Here is a 14,018-nt window from a genome sequence, read left to right on the forward strand (position 1 = left end):
ACTCAAAGGATCCCAAATGGCCAAAACAATCTTGAAAAGGAAGAACAAAGTTGGAGGCCTCTCTCACTTCCTTATTTCAAAGCATATAAAGAGCTACAGTAATCAAAACAGTGTGGTACTGGCATAAAAGAAAACATAAAGACCAGTGGAACAGAACAGAGAGCGCAGAAGTAAACCCATATACATATTGTCAAATGACCTTCAACAAGGATGCCAAGACCACACAATGAGGAAAGGACAGGCTCTTCAACAAATGGGGCTGAGGAAATTGGATATCCACGTGCAAAAGAAAGAAGCAGGACCCTTACTTTATACCACATTTTTAAAAATAACTCAGAATGGATTAAAGACCTAAACCTAAGACCTAAAACTATAAACTAGAAGAAAACATAGGGGAAAAGCTTCATGACACTGTATCTGGCAATGGTTTCTTGGATATGGTACCAAAAGCACAGGCACCAAAAGCAAAAATAGACAAATGGGACTATATCAAACTTAAAAACTTCTGTGCATCAAAGGAAAAAAATCAACACAGTGAAAAGGCAACCTACAGAATGGGAGAAAATATCTGCAAACCATATAACTGGTAAGAGGTTAATAGACAATATAAAGAACTCCTAAAACTCAACAAAACCCAAATAACCTGATTTTAAAATGGGCAAAGGACTTGAGTAGACATTTCTCCAAAGAAGACATATAGATGGCCAACAGGCGTATGAAAAGATGCTTAACATCACTAATCATTTGAGAAATGCAAATCAAAACTATAATGAGGTACTGCCTCACAGCCATTAGGATGGCCACTATTAAAAAAAAAAAAAAGTGTTGATAGGGTGTGGAGAAACTGGAACACTTGTGCACTGTTGGTGAGAATGGAAAATGGTGCCGTCACTATGGAAAATAGTATAGTGGCTCTTAAAAAAAGTTAAAAACAGAATTACCATATGATCCAGAAATTCTACTTTTGGGTATATATCCAAAAGAATTGAAAGCAGAATCTGAAAGAGATACCTGCACACCCATGTTCACTGCAACTTTATTCACAATAGCCAAGAAGTAGAAGCAACCCAAATGTCCATTGACAGATGAATGGATTAAAAAATTGTGGCATATACATACAGCCTTAAAATGGAAGGAAATCCTGTCACATGCTACATTATGGGTGAACCTTAAGGACATCAAGCCAAGTGAAAGAAACCAGACACAAAAGGCCACATATTGTATGATTTATGCAAAATATTCACAATAAGCAAATCCATAGAGACAGAAAGCAGATTAGTGGTTGCCAAGCACTGGGGGCAAGGGGGAATGAGGAATGACTGCTTAATGGGTATGGGTTTTCTTCTGGGGTATGTCTAGGAAAAACACACTTGTCAACACCATTCTACTCTCCATACTTCACTTCTGACACTTCTGGTCACCAAATGTGTGTGGGTTTTTCGCTTACACCAAGCAGCCCTCCATCTCTCTGGTAGATACTGATTGGGCAACCTACAAATTCATTTCTGACACTATCTTTCTGCAGATCTCACAGATTAAGGGCTCAGTCTCACAAGACTGCCCCTACCAGTGCCCCACCCCCCACAAATGGAAGTTCCCACAACCCCTTCCATGGGTTTTAATCATTTGCTAGAATGGCTTGCAGAATTTAGGAAAACAGTTTACTTACTATATTACCAGTTTATTACAAAGGATGTAACTTACAACCAGCTAGATAGAAGAGATGCATTGGGCAAGATGTGGGGAAAGGCTGTGGAGCTTCCATACCACATCTGGGCACACCACCCTCCCAGCACCTCCATGTGTTCGGCAAACTGGAAGCTCTCTGAACCCCATACTTCAGGGACTTTTATGGAAACCTCACTATGTAGGCATGATTGATCAAATCATTGGCCATCAGTGACTAACTCAACCTCCAGCACCCCCTTCCCTGGGGTTGGGGGTGGAGCTGAGAGTTCCAACCCTTTAATCACATAATTGGTTCCCCTCTCAACCAGCCCCCATCCTGAAGCTATCCAGGAGACCCGAGCCACCAGTCATCTAATTAGCATATAAGAAGACACTTATGACTTCGGAGATTCCAAGGGGTTTTAAGACTTGTGTGCCAAAAACAGGGATGAAGAACAAATATTATTTCTTATTATAAATCACAATATCACAGGGTGATAAAAATATTCTGAAACTAGATAATGGTGAATGTACTAAATGCCATGAACTATACACTTTAATAAGTTGAATTTGTTATGTATATTTTACCATAACTTTAAAAAAATTAAAAAAACATTTTCCATAAAACTAAAAATGACCACAACTGGCTCAAGAAATGCAACACTTGAATGTTAGATTCAGTATTTCAGTATCAGGAGTTCAGTATTAGGAAACCTATTCATATAAGGGCAGATTTGTAGATGGAAAGAAAAAAAACTTAATAAAATATGAAAAGGTGGATCTTCTTTAACCTAAGAAAATATCCCTATCTCATTCCTATGGCTGATATTATGCTTAATGAAAGACACTAAAAATATTCCTATTAAGGTCAAGAACAAGATTAGTACGTAAAACCCCTCTTAACAGTGTTCTGTGGGTACTACATAATCAGCATCCTAATCAGGCAAGAGAAAAAAACCTGCAAGGTATAAAAATGTAAAAACATTATCACCATTTGCAGATGATATAATCGAATACTTGGAAAGCTCAAGAGAGTTACATAAAAAACTGTCATAAACAATGAGAAAATTCAGTAAGTTGGGTTTGCTACAAAATTCATCTGAAGATGTGAATGGCTTCTGTCATATATAAAAAAATAACCAGTTGGAGTATAAAATGGATGAATGCCATATTAGTCTATATTATAGATTATGCCAGTAACAGCAATAAATATAAACTACCTAGGAATAAATGTAATAAGACACGTACAAGATCTATATAAAGAAAATGTTAAAACCTTAATCAGGGATGGACATAAATGAACGGAAAAGCCTGTCGTGTTCTTCAATGGAAGACTCCGCATAATAAAATCAGTTTTCTCCTAAATTAATCTATAAATTTACAGTGATCACAGTAAGAAAAATTGCATGATTTTATTTTTTTTGAAAGCAAATATTCTGATTCTAGGGTTTGGATAGAAAAGTAAATGAGACTAGCCAGGAAAACTCTGAAAAATAAGAATGAAGAGGGACTAATTCTACCACATATTTAAAACATTTAAACTCTTAATAAATCAAAACCATAATGGTATAGACACATGGTTAGAGAGATTAATGGGCTAGAACATAAAGTCCAAAAATAGATCCAAATACAGAGGTGATAAAGCAGACGACAAAGGTGGCTTTATACATTAGTGGTGAAGAGATAAATGCTGTTTCAATAAGTGGAGAATAATCTGGAAAATAACATGAAATCACATCTTACACTGGGAAAAATTCCATATGGGTCATAAATTTCATCATAAATAAGCTAGAAAAATATCACAGGAGACTCATAACCTCAGAGGGTGAAGTTCTCTTTAAATATGACACAAATCCACATATCTAAGGAGTAAACAAATTGAGCACCTCAAACAAACAAACACATGCTGTCAAAACTCAAACGACAAAAGCAAAAAAATCTGTTCTGTGACATTTCAGGTGTGGTAGGCAGAATCATGGCCTCCCAGAGATGCCCATGTCTTAATTCTCGGAACCACAAATATGTTAGGTTACACGGCAGCACACAGCTTCTCTCCCCATGTTCACTCCACCCCTGATCTCACTCACTCCAAGGGGCCAACCACCATTTCAACGTGGATGAATCTACGACATCAGTAACGCTTAGTTCTTAGCTTCCCATTTGAAATTCTCTTGAATGCTGCAGAAACTGTTTATGGACATGATTTTGGTCTCGTGTCACACTGTAACTTTGGGTCTAATCAGGGAAGATTTTGCCCCCCCCCCCCCAGGGGACACTTGGCAATGTCTGGAGACATTTTTGGCTTCACAAGTAAAGGGAGGCCAGGGAAGCTGCTAAACATCCTGCAATGCACAGAATGACCCCCCCTCCACCCTAGCTCCAACAAAGAATTATCCCACTCAAAACGTCAACACCACTGAGGCTGAGAAATCCCCCGTCCAGAACAGGAGGACCCCAGGCAGAAGGGACAGCAAGGGAAGAAGCCTCGAAACAGGAATACGCTTGACGTTTCAAAGCCAGGATGCATACACTTGTATTGTCTGCTTTCGTGCTCCCATGGCAGAGCTGAGTACTTGCGACAGAGACCACAGAGCGGGCAAAGCCTGAAATACTTACTGTCTGGACCTTTAAACAAGACATTTGCCAACCTCTATGTTAAGGGAACAGCAAAGAGGCTCGTGTGGCTGTAACCGAGGCAGCAACATGGAGGGTGGTAGGAAATGAAATCAGAGTGGAGGCTGCAGGGCAGATTCTGTAGAGCAACTTAGTCCAACACAAGTTTCTGTGATACTGAAAATGTTCTATTCTGCACTGTCCAGTAGGGCAGCCACTAGCTACACAGGGCTACTCAGCATTGGCACTGCGGCTAGGGCAACTGTGAAATGGAATTCTACGTTTCATTTTAGTGAAAATTTAAAGAGCATGTGTGGCTGATGGCTACGGTACAGACACAGAGCCTTCTAGGCCATGGTATGGGTTTTGGGTTTTCTCTTGAGTGATGGGAAGCTGTGGGCAGGTTTTGAGCAGAAATGTGATACACCCTCACTGAAGTCTTGAGACGGTCCGGCTGCTGTGTGGAGAATGCACCGCAGCGGACAACAGTGCAGGCAGAGGCACGGGAAGGAGGCTACTGCAGTAGTTCAAGTGGTGCTGGGGGTGTGGGTGGTAGCAGTGCTGTTTGTTGGTGAGAAGTGGTTAAATTCTGGTTATATTTCAAGGCAGAGTGAACAGGATTTCCTGACAGACTGAATACATGTGTGAGACAGAAAAGTCAAGGGTGCTTCAGCAGTTTTTGACTTGAGCAATCAGAATAGAGTCCCCTGTTACTGAAGTGCAGAAGAAACGGGGAAGAGTATACTTGTTAGGAAGGATCAAGGACTCCCTTTTGGACTTAAGCTCAAAGTGTCTGGTGAACATCCAAGTGGAGTTGATAAGGCTGTAGGATATAGGTATCTGGAGTTTTAAGGGAGAAGCTGAACGTGAAGGTAATAATTTGTGTTGTCCAAAAGAACTTTCTCCAGTGATGGGAATATTCTGTATCTGCATTGTCCAATACTGTAGCCACAAGCCACCAAACAGCTACGGAACATTTGAAACGTGGCAAGTGCAACTGAGGTACTGAATTTTAAAGTGTATTTAATTGTAGGGAGTTCCCTGGCGGTCCAGTACTTAGGACTCCATGCTTTCACTGCCAAGGGCCCAGGTTTGATCCCTGGTCCGGGAACTAAGATCCCACAGGCCACGCGCCATGCCCCCCCCAAAAGTATTTAATTGTAATGAATGTAAATTTCAATGGCCACATGTGGCCAGTGGCTCCATATTAGACAGCACAGGTGTGAGTATGTATAGCATGGTCATGGAGAAGGTCCTGGGGAATGGAAAAAAACAGAAGAGGCCTAAGTCTGAGCCCTGGGGTGCTCCAGCTTTTACAGAAGCTGAGAAGATCCACCAAAGGAGGTTGAGGATGGTAATGAGGTAGGTGAGAACAAGAGGTAGTGATGACCCAGATACACATAAATGTTTCAGGAAGGAAGGAACAACCACTTTTGTCAAATGCTACTGATAAGCTAAGGAAGACGATGACCGAGACCAGACCTCTGAGTTTGGCAACTTGGAAGGAAAATTTTCTAACCCAAAAGGGCTGCCTCCTCGCCAGCCAGCCGGACACTTATCTGCAGTGGGTTCTCTCTCCCCACACATGCCTCACTCACCTGGGCACTGGCCTCCTGTCGCTACTTTCTCCACCATCCAGGGCTCTCTGCCTTGTTCCAGGAAGGAGATCACATCAGGTTTGGAAATGGCAAAACCTGGATGTGAGAAAAAAACATGCCACGTAGTTACGGTGCGGGGCCCCAGAGTTCAGACCCAGGGCCTGGTTATCGAGGAGGGGAAGTTGCAGGACGGGCCAGGGGAACATGTGAGTCACCTGAAGGCTGGGGAAGATGTAGCTTCAGGCCATAGAGCTACCCTTTAACCAATCAAAAGACACCCCAGAATTGACAAGAAGGAACAGATGTGCCCAGGGGTAACCTCCAAACTGACCACATCGCCTTACCCAGTGAGACCAGGTTGCTATAGATCTCCAACATCACATCTCTGTACAAATCCCTCTGAGCAGGCGCCAGCTGTTCCCATTCTTCTTGGGAGAAGACTACGGCCACATCCCTGAACAAGTCTGAACCCTGGAACAACAGGCAGGTATGTTATATGTGTATTTCAAGGAAATGTTTTTCGCTGGGATGAGAGGAGATGGAGGAGGTCTCTGCAAGAATGGGGTGTTCTGGTGAAAAAGAAGGCTGGGGCTGGAGGCCTTAGATGCGAACAAGTGACAGGAAAAGATGCGCACAGGTAAAAGAGAGGTTCAAATATTCTTGAACTTCCCTTTTTAATACAAACCAAAGCTCTTGTACTCAGTTCTGGGATGAAAATTAAAATCCAGCCAAATGGAGTTGCTCAGTTGTGACAGTATAATCAAGCACACTGCCTATTCTGTCCTCGGTATATGATAAATTCTCAATGTGAAACCTATCATTTGTACTTTTATGGAGTAACAACAACAAAACCCAACAATTTTTGGTAGACTTTCCCCAAAATGTTTTATTAAAAAATATTTTCTATCTTAGAAAACAGAACTTTCATTTAAGTCAAGAATTGCTTCAAGAGGTAGGCTCATTATGTGAAAGCGTATCACAAACATTTTTCCTTATGAGAAAAATCTTCAATGAAGATTACTTTATTAGCTGTACAATTTTCTATCAAGTGAAATAACTGACTCAACCATTCTCTTCCTTTGGATGCAGAGGTCTCCAAGGTCAGATCTCTTAAGGCTGGTTCAAAACTATGACTATGCAGATTCTGAACAATTTATCCATCTATCTGATGGATAGATGGATAGATCTATCTGAACATCTATCCATCTATCTATCTTTCGGTCCTCAGCTCTGCACTTTGCTTGCTTTTAAGCTCAAGAAGCAGACGGAGAATGACCAAGATTCCAATGCTCTGTTCAACCCCAAACTGGACCTTAATTCTGGCATCTTAATCTCTCCTAGATTCCCAGCTAAACTTCAGTTACACACCCAGTTGTCAATACAGGAGATGTCACCCCCCCACACACTGAAATTGAGACCAACCAATACCAGCTTCCCTGCTTTTTTGTGTGTGATCCCTCATCAGTAGCCATCACCATTTCATCAAACCTCAGTTCCTATAAGGGATGCTCTCATTTTGTGTAAGGAAATGGATTTCTTCTCCCTCTGGCCTCCCAGCAAAACAGCAAGCCAACAGAAGATATGGAATGCTATATAGAATGAATCCATGTGGGCATTGATCAGAGTGGATGGGGCCATGGGAGAGGGTACTAGCTGCCTGGTCTTTTTTTTTTTTTTTTTTTTTTAATTTTTGGCTGTGTTGGGTCTTTGTTGCTGTGCGTGGGCTTTCTCTAGTTGTGGCGAGTGGGGGCTACTCTTCATTGTGGTGCGTGGGCTTCTCATTGCAGTGGCTTCTCTGGTTGAGGAGCACAGGCTCTAGGTGCGCAGGCTTCAGTAGTTGTGGCACGTGGGCTCAGTAGTTGTGGCTAGCGGGCTCTAGAGTGCGGGCTCAGTAGTTGTGGTGCACGGGCTTAGCTGCTCCGCGGCATGTGGGATCTTTCCGGAGACCAGGGCTTGAACCCGTTCCCCTGCATTGGCAGGCGGATTCTTAACCACTGCACCACCAGGGAAGCCCTGCCTGGTCTTTTTATTCCCTAAAATGGGAACCTCTGAGAACCAGATTCTTGGATGGAACCCAGGTGGGAAGCTTCAGGATAAGGAAAGCAAATATTTACATGATTTTAAAACTCACAAGGGACATGACTGTCAAAATTTCATGGGTTGATGGGTCCTCCTCCTGGTTTCTCTCTTGGGGAAGGGCAGAGTCCTGAGATGGCAGAGCTGAGGGAGGAAAGAGCAAACATGAGAGGCTAGGCTTGCTTCACAGCTCCCAGAATGCCACGGTGACAAATGCCCACCTCCTTTACTCCCCACCCCCCAAAATTAGAGGGAGCTGGGACAAACTGTGGCCTTTTCCCAGCTCCACCCTGTTAACTGATGCAAATCTGAGGTGGGGATGCTCAGACCTGGTCCAGTGACTGAGGATGGTGTCCCAAGGACAAGGAAGGCCGTCCTTAGGCCAGGGAGCAAAGCCTGCCTGATCTGCATCAGCCCAGCCCACAATGAAACCTTCCCAGAACCAAAGCATTTAACTGTCTCATTCCCACAATGTAACACCTTTGGAAGTCTCCCTGGCTCTTACCCTAACTTCCTAACTCACAAAGAACCTTACAGCCATACGTAAGGCCGGGCAGACACCATCTGGTGGACCTTGCCTGAGTCAACAGATGTTTGCAGTGGGCAAATTAGATGGAGCAGGCCCCGTACTCCATTATCATCACATAAACGTGCCCCTGCCCAGAGATATAACAGTGAGCAAAACTGTGTGCACAATATTTGCTGAAAAAACAGAACCAAAGATTAGTACCTAACAGTTCACAAGTAGGCAAGTGGTTGAATCATTTTTGGCACAGCCGTATGATGGATGCCAAGCAACTATCAAAAATGATGTGGAACAACATCAACTGACAAATATATTCACAACTGGACCCTTTGTACAACAAGAGAACATTCAGCAAAAGAAGTCAGACCCACCCACCTACTGACACACAGGCTAACCCCCCCCCCCCAAAAGAAACCAAAACTGGAATGGAAAACCACCAAGTGTTAACAGTGATGCCATTTAACCACTTCCTGAGTTCATCAGTAAAACCGCAGTATTTTATAAAAGAGCTTAGGACAGTTCCTGGCATGTTACAAATATTTAATTCTAAGTAATGTGTAAATGAAATAATGATAAGTGTTCCTTAATATCATGTAGTAGAACTTTTTCCATATGACCACTTTTTTTTAAAGCATATTTGTATTATCTATAAATAGTCTACTACAGAGGTGGCCCGTGATTTACTCAACCATTTCCCCACGGTTGGACAAATTTTCAACAAGATCCTCTAAACTGTCTCCAAGTTGCTCCTTCTAAACTAGTGGTTCCAAATCTTCTGGGGTCTTGCAACTCGTTGACAATCTCATGAAACAAGACTTCGCCCCAGATCTTTTAAAAAGCACGCGTAAGAATAAACGCAAAACATCCGTAAGTATTTTCTGGAGGTGGGGACCCCCCCAACAGACACACCCACCTAAGGGGTCCATGGACCCGGGCTATGAGCCCTGACGCCGACAGGGGGCGCAAGGAGGGCGCGCGCCGCGGGGGACGATGGGAAGTGTAGTCCAGAGCCGGGAAAGCCGCACACCGACGATGAAGCGAGACGTTCGTGTTCTTCCCAGGCCCGCGACCCGCCCGGCCGCGGCGCCCAGTCCTGCGTGGACTCCGGAGCGCTTGGCAAGCTCCGAAGCCCCTCACCTGCCGCCTCCTCGGGTCCAGTTGCCCCCGTGGTCGCGCCCCGCGCAGCCCCAGGTGCGCTTCCCCCTCCGTACCGGCGGACTCGGGAGCCGGAAGACAGCGCAGACGCACAAAGCCCCTCGGCTGATGTGTCGCGATTGGGCCAGCGCCGCAGTCTCTTCTGGGAAACGTAGTCTCCAGGCTTAAAGGCCGGAACCAAACCGCAAGGCCGCGTCTCGCGATGCTTCGGGTGGGCGGGGTGCTTGCGTGCGTGGGAGACCGTCGGGGTTACGGCAGAGCGTGTTGGGTTCCCTGAGTCGCAGGGCGAGGGTCGGTCCGTTGGGCCCGTTGTCTGCGTGTGACTGTCTCGCTGATTGCAGGTGAGTGTGTGTGAGTGTGACTGGGCGCGCCGTGTTCGGGTCTCACCCGGTCGTTGAGTGTGTGACTGGGACCGTTAAACGCCAGGTACACATTTGTGTGTGGCTGTGTAGAAGTGGTATATGACAGAATTTTTCTCGTCTATTGTTAAATCACCGTTGCCGTGAAACAGCTATTTTATTGAAAGATTTGGAGGGAGGAAAAAGCCCGAGAGTTCATTTGGTAACTAATTTTAAAACACTATGTCGAAATACTTGTAGATTATGAAGGAGAATGCAGAATCAGCAAAAATGTTTTAAAGGAGTTGTCAAGGAGTTTCCTGTTATGAGATGACATTCTTCGGCTAAGGCCTCTAGTGCTACAACTTTGGTTTGTGAAAGCATGAGAAGCTCTGAACTTCACCCATCCCGGGACAGCGTGTTCCAGTATGGTCGGAAGTCCAATGTCCTGGTTGCCGGTCAGGCCCTGTTATACCTGGTCTGTAAATGAGGAAAGCATCCTTATCCAAGGTGGTACATTTGTCCTTGACCCAGGCCCACAGTCCAGAGACCTTGTCTCTTGATTTCTCGTAGAACATGTACTCTTGTGTCTCACTTCTTGAAACATTTTTTTGAGATCTGTGCACATGCATGTTGCTGCATGTCTGAAGGATGTCTTTTTCTCTAAATTAATTTAGAAATGTAATTTAAACCCAGTAAGAATACCAGTACTATTTTTCCATTGGAAATAGACAAGTTGATGCTAAAGTTCAAATGAAAAAATAAACATGCAAAAATAGCTAAGAATACTCTGAGAAAAGAAAGCTATGGTGTATGCTAACCTGATCAGATATTAAAGCATTCTAAAAACTTCTATAATTATACCTGCTGTGTGGTATTGGCTCATGAATTGTCAGGTGGAAGAGACTAGAAAGTCCAGAAATACCAAATATAGAGGCAAATCTACTCTGTAGTAAAGGTGGCAAATCATTGGGATAAAAATGAACTTTTTAATAAATAACCTTGTGGAATAATTGGACAGTCAGTTGGAAAAAGATAAAATTGTATTTTATACAACTATTATAATAATTATTATTATTATAATTATAATATTTATAAAATATTATTATTGTTGTATTATTGTATAATTATTATACAATTACTATACAATTTTATACATACCTCACATCATGCAAAAGAATAAACTCCAAATTGATCAGAGTTCTAAATTAAACCATGCAAATAGCAGACATGTACAGAGGTGAATTCTATTATAACCTGGATATGTGGAAAGACTTTCTAATTTCGACTTAAAAATCCAGACTTAATAAAAGACTGCTGCACTTGGAACATAAAACTAAAGCACTTATGTAAGGCAAAATACACCACGAACAAAGGCAAAAGACAGATGGCAAAATCTTTACAACTTTATAAATCTCAAATAAGGAGCTAATATTCCTAATATATAAAGACAGAAAGCCAGAAAATGCAAGCAATCTCTGAACTCAACTTAGTAGATTGTTTTTCCTAATAGCTTTGGTGTAGTGATTTCGAAACTGTTTTATGTGCATCATAGGATTAAGCAAATGAATAAATATATAGATGTGTTGGGAGCCAGTGTTTTACTATGGGAAAAGAGAGATATAAATAAAGGATAATGGAAGGTAAGGAAGAACCCTGTGATGTTGGGTTGGTGTGAACTCATGATTAAAAATGTGTCTGTGTACCTCACCCAGATCAGTGTTAACACCCATAGTGAGGGCATGCTGATATCATTTAGTTTTGTTAAGATGTGGTGGAAATGACAGTTTACCTCTATGGTCTTCCTCCCCAAAATGCATATCCCCAGTTTGATGACAGAACATCAGACAAATGCCAGTTCAGGGACATTAGACAAAATATCTGACCCAAACTCCTCAAAACTGTGAAGGTCATTGAAAATGAGGAAAGTCTGAGAAACCGTCACAACTAAAAGAAGCCTAAGGGGACACAACTACACTAGAAATAATGTATCCTGAATGAGATCCTGGAACAGAAAACGGACATTAGATAAAAACTAAGAAAAAAATAAAGTGTGGACTTTAGTTAATAATAATGTATCAATGTTGGTTCATTGTTAAACAAAAAACAGACTAATGATAGGGGAAACTGGGTGCAGAGTATGTGGGAACCCTCTGTACTATCTTTGCAATTTTTCTGTAAATCAAAAACTTCTAAAATAAAGTTTATTTAAATTAATTAGTCTTATTATTACTTTAAGAAAAAGTATTTATGTGCTTATGTATTTTCTACTTTTCTATTTGGCGAATGGGCCTGGAAGCAATGATGCCTCAGTAGCAATAAGCAGACCTTGGTCTTTAAATACAATTCTCTAATAAAAGGAGCCAAAGCTTCTTGGGGTAATGTCTGATTCCAGGACGATGGCAGGGAAAGTACAAGATGAGTATGGAATATCTTCTTGTGCCAAAAAGTAGGGAGATGCTCAAAAAATATCACAGAGGATTCCCTGCTCACAACTGTGATGGTGTGATAGTACTAAACTAGGTAACATGTAGGAAACAAGTCTTTTCAGATATTGGACAACTGGTAGTGCAAGACCTTGGTCCCCAAGAGAGGGAAGAACAAATGAGTTCCTACAGCTGCGATGGTTTTCTCCCTGGAGGTATATTCCAGACAATGCAGGAAGGAGGAACGTAAGCAGAGCACAACAGATTTGCTAAAGTGAGACAAACAACAGAACTCGGGGAAACTGAAGTAACTGGAATTTGCTGAGCAGAGTGTGGAAGAGGAAGGAAGAGGAAGGAGGGAAATACTCTGAGAAAGAACTCCAGAAATATGCATAGGAGTCTCCCTGAGTTTTTGGCTGAAAACTAAGCTGCACATAGATCTGTTTAAAGTGAAATTCTACAATACGCAAAACCGTAGGGACAGGAAGTAGATCAGTGGTTGCTTTGGTCCAGGGGTCCAGGGAAAGTCAGAAAAGGAATAGAAGGGGAATTTTGGGGATGATGGAAACCTTCCATATCTTTATTGAGGTGATGATTACATGGATGTATATGTTTGTCAAAGCTCTTTGAAGTATATTCTTCAGGATTCAGCTTGAAGGGGGCTTCTGTGGGCAAAACTGGGACAATTTAAGCATCAGTATAATTAGAGTTGCAGTATTACTCATCATGTTTCATATGTCCATACTAAAATAAATGATGAATGAATGAGATGAGAAAGAACTTACAGAATTCCAACTAGTAAATGTAGAAGGAATGATAGAGTTAGAAAATATCTTTCAACCATCATGGTAGTAATTGATTCAGGCAGAAATCTCATTGATTAGAAATCTGTTGCTAAAGATTGATGATGAACAGGATATCTCTGTAGTCTCAAATTATCTCCCCACAGATAACTTGCTACAAAAACAAAAATACTATAGCGTGATCACAGTTAATCAAATGATTTGAATTTGCAACTGTCTTCTGGACTGTAGGCTCTCGAGGTGTGAAATTCAAACTTGCTGTGCTCAGTCACTTCTTGATTTAATATAGTAACCAGATCTTGTCTCTAAGATGTTGATGTTTTGTTTGTCATGAACTTTTTACATTGAGCTTTATTTTAAAAAATATTTCATTGATCTATCATGTTTTTTTATTTCTGGGGGTTTTTTTGGTGCCCCATTAAACGTTGTGCTTGAAGGAGTGCTTCACTCACCTCACTCTAGTTGTGGCCTTGGCTTAAGCATGTTTGGGGGTGGGGGGGTGAGGAAAGGAAGGATGGAAGAACAGATGTGCTGCGGCATCTAAACTCTACCCTATTCTCAGGTTCCTGTCCCTTCTGTTCTTCGAGATAAGTTGTTTTCTTCTCACCTCTTTGAAAGACTCCTTGGCCTTTGAAAAGCTGTCTGATTCCAACAGTCCCAAACTAATCATTCTAAAAGCTGCGCTTTGTGCTTCACATATACTGACAGTGTAAAACAGATACTATTTTCCTTGTTTTGACTATGAAGTAAATGGAGATGGACAAAGGTTAAATGACTTGCTAAAGGACACAGAGCTGGTAGAGTGGAGAAGTTGG

General features: G+C 42.1%; 1 protein-coding gene across 1 annotated transcript in view; it reads right to left on the minus strand.

Annotated features, from left to right (window-relative positions):
- LOC118885360 (zinc finger protein 420-like) overlaps positions 1-9,727 on the minus strand; it is a 53,892-nt gene extending 44,165 nt beyond the window's left edge. The window contains 4 exon segments of the mRNA XM_036833980.1: positions 5,880-5,975; positions 6,224-6,350; positions 8,011-8,099; positions 9,395-9,727. Coding sequence (XP_036689875.1) covers positions 5,880-5,975; positions 6,224-6,350; positions 8,011-8,099; positions 9,395-9,407 — 325 coding nt within the window. The 5' untranslated portion in view covers positions 9,408-9,727.
- Between the last annotated feature and the right edge of the window lie 4,291 nt (positions 9,728-14,018).

The sequence above is a fragment of the Balaenoptera musculus genome, chromosome 19, assembly GCF_009873245.2.
Source record: "Balaenoptera musculus isolate JJ_BM4_2016_0621 chromosome 19, mBalMus1.pri.v3, whole genome shotgun sequence".
Classification (NCBI taxonomy): Eukaryota; Metazoa; Chordata; class Mammalia; order Artiodactyla; family Balaenopteridae; genus Balaenoptera; species Balaenoptera musculus.